This window comes from Suncus etruscus, chromosome 12 (genome assembly GCF_024139225.1).
Source record: "Suncus etruscus isolate mSunEtr1 chromosome 12, mSunEtr1.pri.cur, whole genome shotgun sequence".
NCBI lineage: Eukaryota > Metazoa > Chordata > Mammalia > Eulipotyphla > Soricidae > Suncus > Suncus etruscus.
The window spans coordinates 72,033,787-72,045,960 of NC_064859.1; the positions used below are offsets into that span (position 1 = coordinate 72,033,787).

The 12,174-nt window shown below is 40.2% G+C and overlaps 1 protein-coding gene across 1 annotated transcript in view; it reads left to right on the plus strand.

Annotated features, from left to right (window-relative positions):
* RNF144A (ring finger protein 144A) overlaps window positions 1–12,174 on the plus strand; it is a 138,124-nt gene that overhangs the window by 106,369 nt on the left and 19,581 nt on the right. Inside the window, exons 4-6 of the mRNA XM_049784555.1 lie at window positions 700–804; window positions 951–1,011; window positions 7,557–7,764. Coding sequence (XP_049640512.1) covers window positions 700–804; window positions 951–1,011; window positions 7,557–7,764 — 374 coding nt within the window. The remainder of the gene's footprint in view (window positions 1–699; window positions 805–950; window positions 1,012–7,556; window positions 7,765–12,174) is intronic.

Genomic DNA, 12,174 nt, shown 5'->3' on the forward strand with positions numbered 1-12,174 from the left:
GGCCACCCAGTTTGGGTTTGAATATGGGCCTTACTTACTTTTACTCTTTAACTAAGGAGGAGGTCCCTTCTTTAACAAATTGCTCTTCACTTCAAATAGAACATTCTTCTTTCTGTAAGACTGTTCCAATGAGTACACTATGAGGTCACTTAGTGTTCTCACAAGATTCTTGGATATTGTAAATTGAAGTAATTAAGGAAAGCAGATTGGGAACTAATTACAGAGATTATCCAGGATTCTTGTTTTTTCTACCATAAATATAATGAAAGAGCCAAATGGGACAGTTTTCTTTGGGAATTTATAATATGTAAAACAATGGAATACTAAGGCCTAGGCACACACACACACACACACACACACACACACACACACACACACAACACACATTTTCCTTGCTGACTTTATCAACTTTGTCAGACTTACTGAATTTTGTTTTTCCTGAGGTACTCACAGGGATTCTATTTACAACCTTTGCTTTGTGAACCAACATACAGACTTCCTCATAGAAGGTGCACTCCATAAATATTTGTTAAGTGAATTAAAACTCCAATTTGGTGTTTGCTATGGGTTACACAGTGAAAATACAAAACCATAAAGGAAAGGAGCAATGTGCCTGATTTATCATTTTCTTCTACCCCATTGCTTCTTTAACCTTAAGGAAGTAATGATGTTTACAGATACTTCTCTATTTTCTTTCAGTGCCTGAAACAGTATGTCGAACTCTTGATCAAAGAAGGATTAGAGACGGCAATTAGCTGTCCTGATGCTGCCTGCCCCAAGCAGGGTCACCTGCAGGAAAATGAGGCATGTGAAGATGAAGAAATGGGAGTGTAATGTGTGCATGCATGTCTTGCTCATTTGCCTATGATGTCTTATATTCTCTGTCTTGATCTTGCATTATGAATCTCAGCTTCATCTTATATTCACATTGTGTTTGCTTTCTTCCTTAGATTGAATGCATGGTTGCAGCTGAAATTATGCAAAGATATAAAAAACTACAATTTGAAAGAGGTACATTTCCCTTATGATTTCCTGTGACAGAAATCCAAATAACTATGGGGGATAATTTTGATAGCTAGGATGTACATGGTTTGGCTTATTGTAGATAAGCTGGTTTCTGAAATCCAGTTCACAGTTCCAGTGATCTAGTTGGTGCTCATAATGATTCCTGAAACACAATTTATTCAGAGGGGTTTGGGCTTATAGGATAGTGCTATGGTTTAAGGAGATACACCCTTACTGGATTCATTATTCTTCCACTAGGTTAAAGCCTAATATTGACCAAATATAAACCAGCACTGAAATTAAAAACACAGAAGCACACAAAGAAGCCCTAAATCTAGATATCAGAGCATCTAGACATCAGAGCAAAATAACAATGGTCAAAATGAACCTGTTTGTCTGCATTCACTTTTTACCTAGTGCATGCTCCACTAGTAAGGGTTGAGTGAATAACTGAGTTCCTTTTCTCAGAAAGCATTACAAGACTTTTGCAAGGTTATCATTGCTTCTTAACCTGATGGGAGAGTTTTAGCTGCTCTCCACCTGTAGTGGTGTCATTGAGGGCATGGATCAGCTTCTCTGTTCCCAAGTTCTGTTAGCTGCAGGCTCTTGGATTCCCTAAGAGTAAGGTGTGGAAGCATGCGTGGAGCAACCATTTTCAGTGCTGTTGCAAAGAATTCAAACATGTTGAATGTCCAGAACTAATCTTTATCTTTGATGTCCTCTGATGTATTCATAATTTTGAAAAGATGTTTTAGAGATTGTGGGGATTCTGGTTAAGCTCTGGCCTCAGGCTTATCTGAGTAGGAACAGATAACAGTCAGATCTAGATGACAACCCTTAAGGAAAACTTTATGGTTACTAGAGCATATCCAAATTCTAAATTTTTTAATTTAAGCTATAGTCAGGTTTTTGTATGAATCAGGCAGTCATACTGAAATGTAATCCTGCATTATCCTTTCTTAGTAAATAATGTCAAAATGGGGGTGGGAGGCAGAGTAGGCCAGAAGAAAATATCAGGAGACTACTATACTAGTTCAAAGTGGAGAGGGTTACTATTATTATTGAGGGTGGTGATAATGATGTTTTTAAGAAATGCTAATAGTAATTATCCCCTTTTGAGTTTTACTTCTAAAAAAAAAATAAGAAAGTGTGGCCAATTTCAAAGAAAGAGGAATTTGGTGGTATTGAAATTTGTTTTAAATAGTTTATTTAAAAGCCATATATTATTTTATTTGGGGATGGTTTATAGGTTAAATATAAGGCATGATATGAAAGTCAATATGTGGAATTATAAAACTGATTAACTTGGATTTTGGAGACTTTTACTTCCTAAAAATATTTTCCAGAGAGAATTTTGACAGAAACTGATAGTTATTTGAATTGCAAGAAACTGAACTTTCTATGACATTGAATTTTAAAATGTAGCTGAGTAATGTTCCTACCTAATAATTTAATTATTGTTATTCCTTCAGGACTTTGGCTTAGTCAAAGAATAAAGTTTCCTTTTGCATAGAAATGAAGCCAAGTTGACTTAGGTTAAAAGAAAATCTCTCAAAACTATCACTTTAAAACATCTGTCCTTAAAAAAAGAAATTCTGAATATAACAAAAAAGTTAACTATGTCAGGACTGAAACCTAACTTTTCAACTATGAACCATAAGTTTGGAGAGACAAATGGCACATTTTAACTTGTTTTGTCCCTCTGGAATATAATCAGGGACACATTTGGAATATGTCTAGAAGAAAACTCTGTTCTATGACATTCTGAAATTATTGATTTACTAAAAAAGCCCCTGGTTCAAGTTGCAAACACCATCTGTATTTGTAAATACATTTGATATCACCCATTTGATAGAACAGCCTGGATACATTTAATTTAGATCTCCTATAAGTGCAGTCAGGGGTCTTTAACCAACAGGAAACAGGCAAGGTGCATTTTTTTCTCCCTAAATGACTGATAGGTGTGTGGTAATAGGCTTTCCCAGGAGAGGGTAAGCACCCTACTTGTAGGCTCTGTTCCACAATCCCATGATCCTATTTGCAGCATTCATCATGCCACGCCTATAGACTTTGCAGGCCGCCTAGATATAGGCCTATGGCTTCCTGGATTCTATTTGCCCTCCAACCACAGAGTAATTCTTCCCATGAGTCCTGGAGTCTAATCTTGTATTATGGCATTTATAAAAAACAAACAAACAAACAAACAACAACAACAACAAAAACAAAGCTCCAAGCTGAAATAACCTTAGTTTACCTAGCTGCAAACAGGCCTGGATTGGGCCAAAGACTCTGTCTACGGCCATGAATAGTTGCAACCCAACTTTTGGAGCCAGTGTACCAGGTGGTGACTGTGTAGAGACAGGTAGAACCCACAAGTTTGTGAAGTGCTACTACATATACACCTGCTTCCCAAAGGAAAAACATGCTTCAAAAAGAGAAGCACCCTTGTTTCAGCAGGGTGGAGTTTAGGCCACACCCTACAATGCTCAAGAGCTCTTCTTGGCTTCTTGATCAGAATTCAGATTATTTCTAGTGGTATGTGAGGGACAGTGTATGTACCAGAGATCAAATTGGGGCTAGCCACATACAAGACATTTATCTTATCTTTCTGGCACCAAGCAAATACCCTATTTTTTGTGTTTTATTTTTAATTTGGCCACATTGATGGTGTTCAAGGCTTGCTCCTGGCTCTACACTCAAGGATGACTGATGGTGAGGCTCAGGGAACCCTTTCGGGGTACTGGAGATCAAATCCTAGTTAGCTTCACATGCAAGGAAAGCACCTAACCTGCTGTACATGTCACTGCCCCTGAAATGCACCTTTGAAAAAAATGGTTTTGGATTTAGAGAGTAAGAGCTACTAGGAACCTATAGTATTAATTTGGGGGGGGAGGTTGGGAATTAAGATTAAATTTTGTGAGGTGTCATCATACATGATATGGCCTTGTTTTAAAATATATGGTATACATTTATAGCTGCATAAATATATATTTTATATATTTTATGACATGTGTCAAATATAATTAGTAGATATTCATGTAGATATACTGGGATAGAGCAAGAGAGAAACTTATACATATATAAATTCTGAAAAGAAATAACGATAACTGCCCAGGGTGGAATTTCTTGCTGATCCTTCCCTTCTTGGATACCAGCTGGTAGAATTTGGCCAAGGGGATGCTGCTGTGGAATATTAATAGAAGTCCACACCAATGCCTGAGGCCGGTTCACAGTTGGATGTGCCCTGGCAGCAGGGAGAGGTGTTGGCATTCAACACACTGGACAGATTTTTATTTTCACTCTACCTCTCTGATAGGGAATCTTCCCAAAGGGTCATGCAGGATCCTGTCATGGATCCACTGGGACAAAAGTCAGAAGAAAATTTAAGCCGTTTCCATGGAAACCTTAACTAGGTCTGCTCTACCCTGTGGTTCATAATGGAATGAAGGGAGCCTTGGGCTATAAGGTGGACCAGTAGCTCCATTTGTTGTGCAAGAATGAAGCTGGCATGTGGCCTGAAAAAGGGAGGCCAGGCAAGTCTGGGCTAAACTGGCCTCTTTCTGATATCACAGTTTTCTTGTGCAAAGGAAGAGGGGCCAAAGAGAGTGCTGTGGGAACTAGCAGGGTTTAAACCCAGCTATGTGCAGTCATGGAGTCTCTGAGTACAGCATTTACCCAGGGAAACAAAATAGCAAGGAAGCCGAGGCTACCTTTCCTTGTGACCCGTGATCCTTCCTCAGCTGATTATTAGGAGACCTCAGTATCAAGGTGGAATTAAGTTGCTCCCACCCTCAGGAGGCCTCAGTGTGCAGTGGAAAGAAGGAGTAATAGAATGGAATTGGGGCCAGCAGGGAGGATAGCACATACGGCATAGGAAAACCCTGCAAGTTTCTTCAATATTTTCATATGCACATCCTGCCAGGATTTCTGAATGTTTTGGAGGACCCCCAGTTCTGTGTACTCCCTTTTCTCCTTTTCTCCTGACCCCACCACTTAGGACACAGAACATGTCCCCACCCATGTAACTCCAGGGTAAACCACTATTTCCCCACAAAGCCACTACAGTACAACTGACAGCCAGAAACTTCTTAGAAAAGCAAACACTGAAATTTCCATTAGAGACTAGAACAAAGTTCACTTGACTCGCTTTTAGGACCATCCTGAATATTTTATGTGAACATTTTGATTATGTGGGGGCAGGGGATAAAATGAAGTGCGTTTTCCTGAATTTCCAAATTTCTTCAACCTTTTCTCTTGCAGCCAAATCTTCCCCATTTGATAGTTTTGTGTACTGATTGATTTACTTTCAAGAATTGGGCTAAGGAAAGGGTGTTGGGTAGATTGGTCCACCTACTGGGGCACATGTTTCCAAGAGGAGCTGGTATCTGATCCCTGGCACAGAGTCAGCCAATCTGGCCATTGAGCCTGGTGCAATCCAGCGGTATACGTTGTCTTTCTGGGACATTTATGCACAGATCAGGTCTTACTGATTTTGTACTATTCCAATTGGTAACGACCTGCTCACCCACAAAGACAGAAATGCTCATGCTTGGCCTCTTTAGAAAAAAAAAATCTTAGTTTATCTCAGAGGTTCCCAAAATTATTTGACCTACTGTATCCTTTTTTGAAGGAAAAAGGGAAAACTCAATGTCCCCATAGATATCTATCTCCCTTAAAAGAATAAACAGAAAGCAACCCTTCATTTCCTGCATTGCCAGGAAGACTTCTAAAGTTTCCTGCATCAGTTTAGCACCCCAGGGGGTGTTGGTATTTGTTATTTTGAGGGAAATTGGAGTCAAGAATTATATTCTTGTTTGACTTGAGCTTGTACCTAGAAGGCTGATGACATTAACGTCCCCTTTTAATCGGCAACACACAAACACACACACTTACACTCATAGTTTCTCCCACACACTCTCTCATATATACACTTACACATATACATACACATTTACACACATACAGCCCGTTGGAGTTTTTGGGTGGTGCTGGACTCCCATAGTTCATATCTAGCCCCCCCACCCCCCAGTGAGTATAGATCTTGTTTGGAATGTCAGTAAACTGAATCGTCCCTGGCTGCTGGTCATCACAGGACCTTGAAGCTGGCAAATGCCTTTCATTGCCAAGTTTCCTCAGCAAAATTCAGTGTCTCAGATTACTGCTGAGCAGCTTCAAAATCAGTGGCCTACTTGAAGGCTTTGAAAAGAGCCTCATCAGCCTTTGGCCTCCAGTAGCTTTTTGGCAGAATATCTGCATTCCAAGGTAGCCAGGCAGTTTCTCTATCCCTTCACTGAGAAGTCTCTGTCACCCTGGGCAAAGGGTCAATGAATCCAGGTTCATGAAGAAGGACCACTGGGACCAGTGATTTCAAGATAAGCAAATTTTGAACAAGAATGTGATGGAAAGGGGGTGCCAAGTTGTCCTATTTTCAAAACAAGCTTACTGAGTCATTTCACTAAATCATGCTACCCAACACCCAACAGGGTGCCTCCTGGAATGAAAGCCCTTGGCCATTGATGTCTCAGCTTCACGTGGTATTTAACTGCTGTCATAGATTTGAATTGGGAAGGGTCAGCAGTTTATGACAGATGAAACTTAAAGAGAAGAATAGGGCCCGGAGAGATAGCACAGCAGTGTTTGCCTTGCAAGCAGCCGATCCAGGACCAAAGGTGGTTGGTTCAAATCCCGGTGTCCCATATGGTCCCCCGTGCCTGCCAGGAGCTATTTCTGAGCAGACAGCCTGGAGTAACCCCTGAGCACCGCCGGGTGTGGCCCAAAAAAAACAAAAAATAAAAATAAAAAAATAAAGAGAAGAATAATTTCTTCTTGGTTCCTTTTGCTTTCTTTTTTCCCCTTTATTCCTTGAGTGGACTTTTCTGATTCTGAGTGTTCGCTGCATGCCTTGAATTACGGAGTTAGATCTGACTTGAGGGAACTGTGTCCTGAGGAAGACAGGAGAGGAAATGATGGAAATGTGTGTGGGCATTCATGGATCCAACCAGGCTTTCACTGAAAGCTTTCAGTCTGTGAAAGTATACCAGCCTCAGGCAAAAGCAGAGTAGTGCAAGCAATTTAGGTAGCAAAGTCTTCAATGGACTCTGGTATATGGAGACTTCTTTTTTTCTCAAGTGGGGAAGGAATTAGGAACTGGCCAGAAAGGAGGAGACCCATATTGTGTCCCTCTGCACCAACAGGACATTCTCCTGTCTGTTGAAATGGGACTGGGGATGACTCAAATTCCTGGAGCATGTGCTGTGAAGGCAGTAGCCCCACTTTGGTTCCCATCCCAGCATGGTCTCTCAGGCTTCACTAGGGGAGCCCTGGTGGCCCCTTAGTACTACCAGATCCATGCAGCACTTAGCCAGCAGTCCTAGCTTTAAATTTTCTGGTTCACACACAAGACAACTATTCCTGAACACCCTCAGTACTGAATGAGAACCCCTCCTCCCATATTGAGGGAAAATGTTAGTGAAGAAATGATTCCTTACAATTCATTGTTCCCCCAGCTCCTTTGCTAGCATTTTGATTTGCTGTTTTTTCTTTTGTCTCAGAGGTGCTCCTGGACCCCTGTCGGACTTGGTGCCCTGCATCTGCCTGTCAGGCTGTTTGCCAGCTGCAAGAACTTGGGCCACAGACCCCTCAGTTGGTGCAATGCAAAGCCTGTGACACGGAATTCTGCTCTGCCTGCAAAGCAAGCTGGCACCCTGGCCAAGGATGTCCAGAGACTATGCCCATTTCCTTCTTGCCCGGGGAGACCAGGTACTATGACAGGGTTCTCCTTCACTGTGCTCTGTTGCAATATACATGCCGTCCAGACCTAAGCCCAGTTTCTTTCTTTTGCATATCATTTGTTCATGAGTTTGAATGTTATGTTTGACAAATGATTTTGTGCCAGATCTTGGTGGGCCTAGAAGTTCTACACCAGGAACAAAATACTCTCTGCAGATCAAGGAAGACAAACACATGAACTTTTCATGCCTATCACGTATTTCAATCCTCAAAACCCTGAAGTTTCCCTAGGCTCCATTGTGTTGAGGATGATAGAAGCAGGGGTTACAAAACAGGAAGCAAAGCAGGTTGGCAGTAGTTATAAATATCAAAAGGTCACCAGAAAAATAAGAGCAGGGGTTCTGAGTGCCTGAGGCCACATGACTGCCTTTCCCTAACAGGGGGGCAAGTAAGCTGGAAATGGCAGATCACATATGTCCACCCACCTTTGCTCAGTCCGATGCACATGGTCTATGTAACATGAAATGTGCAGGTTTAAACATGCCATCTTGCTAGTGCTCAGCCCTTCACTGTCCTACAGTGTCTTCTGTGGCTTATGCTTCCACTTATTGTTCCCATGTTTCTTAGACTCCATTTCTGAGTCAGAAATTCTGATATATCTCCAATTCCATGATCACTAGCTATGCCTCCCACCTCCTTTTCTTCTCCTGTCATGATTCCACCTTCTCCTTTCTCAGAGGTTCCTAAACACTTTTGCTCACTCCCTCTTTTTTTCAAACGGTCCAGTTTCCACTGTCTATCTCCACTGGACATAAGGTCTTAGTAAATCTGTGTATGTGGTTATTTCATACATTAAACTGTGCTTCTGATGTTACAGCCTAACTTTTTTGAACCTGTTTTTTTTTAACTTTGTCATCCAGACCTTAGCTTCCAACAGGTACTCAAATGTTGGAATGGGTTATAGGGCTTATAGAATGGCCCTAATTTATACATAGAGTGGTAATGCCTTGTGACTTTGCAAGAGGAAGCATGCTTCCTGTATGCTCAGATTACCAGTGGACTATTATCTGTACTGAGACTCCCTCCTACCCATGCATGACTTTTTTTGCATAAAATTTTCTAAAGATGGAAGATAATAAATGCTGTAGCCTACGGACTTAATCTTGCTCCATCCTGTTGTTCGGGTCTCTTTAATCTTATACAGGATGTTTGGCCAGCATTTCACACACACACACACACACACACACACACACACACACACACACACACACACACACACACATACACACACACACATGCAAATACATATAGTAAATCATCATGTTATTTACTTAAAAAAGAACAAAAACACACCTCAATCACCAGATTAAGTTAATACCATTGAAAGTATAGAAACAAAACAATTTAGTTACAGGGTCATGACACATAGAAGTTAGGCAGGGGTACATGTTTTGTCTGAACAGAACCTAGCATGAATTCCTGATTCCAACATCACATGCCCTTCCCATCTCTACATCACCAGTCATATCCTCAAAGTTCCCTGAGCAGTTTTAGGGTAGCCATACTCTAGCACCAACAAGGCTCAAACAGCATGGTATTTTCAAGTTTGAACATAGAATCATGCAGCCCGGTTTTCTGATCAGTGGTTGTTAGGGAAAGGAGCAAGGGAGAGAAGGGAAGAGGAAAGAAAGAAGGTAGACTTAAATAGTAGTTCTCGTTTTGTGGATATTTGAAAATCAAAATATTTCACATGGAGGCCAGAGAGATAGCATGGAAGTAATTTGCCTTTCATGCAGAAGGACAGAGGTTCGAATCCCAGCATCCCATATGGTCCCCCGAGCCTGCCAGGAGCGATTTCTGAGCATAAAGCCAGGAGTAACCCCTGAGCGCTGCCGGATGTGACAAAAACCAAAAAAAAAAAAAAAAAAATTCACATGGAAATCTGGGTGCCTAGCAATATAAGTAAGCTCAAATTCTCACTTGCTGACAATCATCTAGAGTTAATGGATTATACTAGCTTTACTCTGTGTTGGTTCTCGCCATTCCTTCTTATATCCCTGATCCCGAGCTAGACTAGAGGTTCTTCAGAACTGAGGGCACACAGATATTTTCATATGAAAAAGTTTGATTTTGATTTTGAGTTTAATCTTTTCTTATTCCAAGTTTCCATTCATCCCTTGATTTGTTTCACTGTTATATTGGGTATTTGCCCTTAAAAGACATGACAGGATTGTCATTTAGACTCATATTGTCAAAGACTTCCATTTTCCTTCATAAATGTGAGTTTATGGTAAGAATTATTACTGCCAGTATTTGAACGTCTAATTCAAATACCAGAAAATATTTGAAAACCATGGTTTAGGTCATACAAATTTCTCTGCATGCCGCAATGCATCCAGACCTTACTTTTTATTATTGTTTCAACTGTTTCCATTTTGAAAAGTCTCCCTCAGAGAGACTCTTCACTTTCCACTAATGTTGTCCCTGTTCGTGGAATTTCCTTAAAAATTAGCATATGAGTCATAAGAGAAAATTAGTTTCATTACTTTGAGGTTTCTCCTGGCTTTTATACCAAAACAATGCTGTCTGACCCCAGAGCCAAACCTTAAACACTGTATTTGTGCCTCATGACTTTCTGGCTCTTGCAGAAATGAAAATGCTTTCAGCAAGAGGCCATGAGTAGTATCTGTGTAGAACAGAACTATGAACAGAACATAATAGCCAATGCCTATTGTGGGGCACTTCACCATTTTTTTTTTTTTTTTGCTGCTGCTCTGAACATAGGAATGCAGAGGGCATCTTGTATTTTTATGGTCCTAGGATATATCCCTAGGAGTGTTATTGCTGGATCATATGGGAGCTCAATGTCCAGTTTTTTAAGGAATATCCATATTGTTTTCCAAAAAGGCTGGACTAGACTGCATTCCTACCAGCAGTGAATGAGAGTTCCTTTCTCCCCATATCCACACCATAGTGATTGTTCTTGTTCTTGTTCATGTTCTTGTTCTTTGCGACGTTTGCATCTCCCTGATGATTATTGATGTGGAGCATTTTTTCATGTGCCTTTTGGCTATCTGTATTTCTTCTAAAAGGAAATGTCTGTTCATTTCTTCTGTTCTTTCCCCATGTTCTTATTCTCCCTGTGACCACCCTGGTTCTTTTTTAAATTCCATTCTCTGTGGCCATTGCTGGTCTATAGTTTCCTTTTAAATTGAAGATAAATTTAAGCTTGAGACAGTTTTGCTATCCTTCAGCAATAATAGTAATAAAAACCACCATCTATTGATTACTTACTAATGCATGTTTAATCTTTATATCTCTCTAAAAGGGATGCAGTCAACCTCATTTTTGTAGAAAAAGAGACCAAGAATGGATAATACAGAATGAGCACAGCAAGGACTTGTTAATATCTGAACTCCAAATTATAAAATACAAGTCTTTGTGCTTTCTTCCAGAGTGTCTTAACTACTTACTTTCTGCCAGTTATGAAAACAAAACCACATTCAGAAAGAACAGGGGTGGGGAACCATTTTACCCCCAAAGACCATTTGTATATTTAAAAAAAAACATAATCCATGGGTTATACAGTCTAGGCAGATGGGCTGCAGAGAAGTTCATGAGAAGCATGTGTCTGTCCCAACATGTACCAGGGCCAGACCTTGTGATTTCCTAGGTCTGTTAACCCATGGACTGGAGTTCCCACCCTTTGGCTCAGATGCAAGGGACAGTGTTTTCAGAAAATCATTTGGTCATGTGGAAAGTTCACTATGACACATCAGAAAACTTATACTTAAAGATCAAATCAAAACATTTGAACATTCTTCCATTTTCTGTAATGCTTGTGACGATTTTTCAGTCAGAACACACTCAAAATGGCAGAATTTTCCCAGATTCAATGAGTATACAGTGAAAATGCAGCAAATTCTGAATGGCTACTCATCCGTCTCCTACAGATATTGAAAAATGCAGTGAGCCTGAACAGGAAATAGAAAAATGAACCTCATAATCTTTGATAGTTTTCCCAAGGCATTTCTGCTCATTTGCCATTTTTTAAAATATTAATAATAGCATAGGATGGGCACCCTTCCATAGTCATTGTCAATTATGTTATTTTCCATAATTAGCTACCTAGCATAGATACTGCTTATTGGCTACATTACAATGTTCGTTATTGAACTAGACTCCTTTCAAGCAATAATATTTCCTCAGGCTCACAATGATGATAAGACTGCACTCAAGGAAATAGAGAGAGAAGTGGTTTGTAAAAGAGTCAGCCCTGGAATACTTAATGCTTATCAAGATTAACCACTACAAACCAGTTTATTCAGACTAAGTCATTAGTATCTTAGTGCTGTAAGTGCTTGGAACATTTATTTAATTCTTAGTATACTCTCAACTTACTTCCTTCCTTCCTTCCTTCCTTCCTTCCTTCCTTCCTTC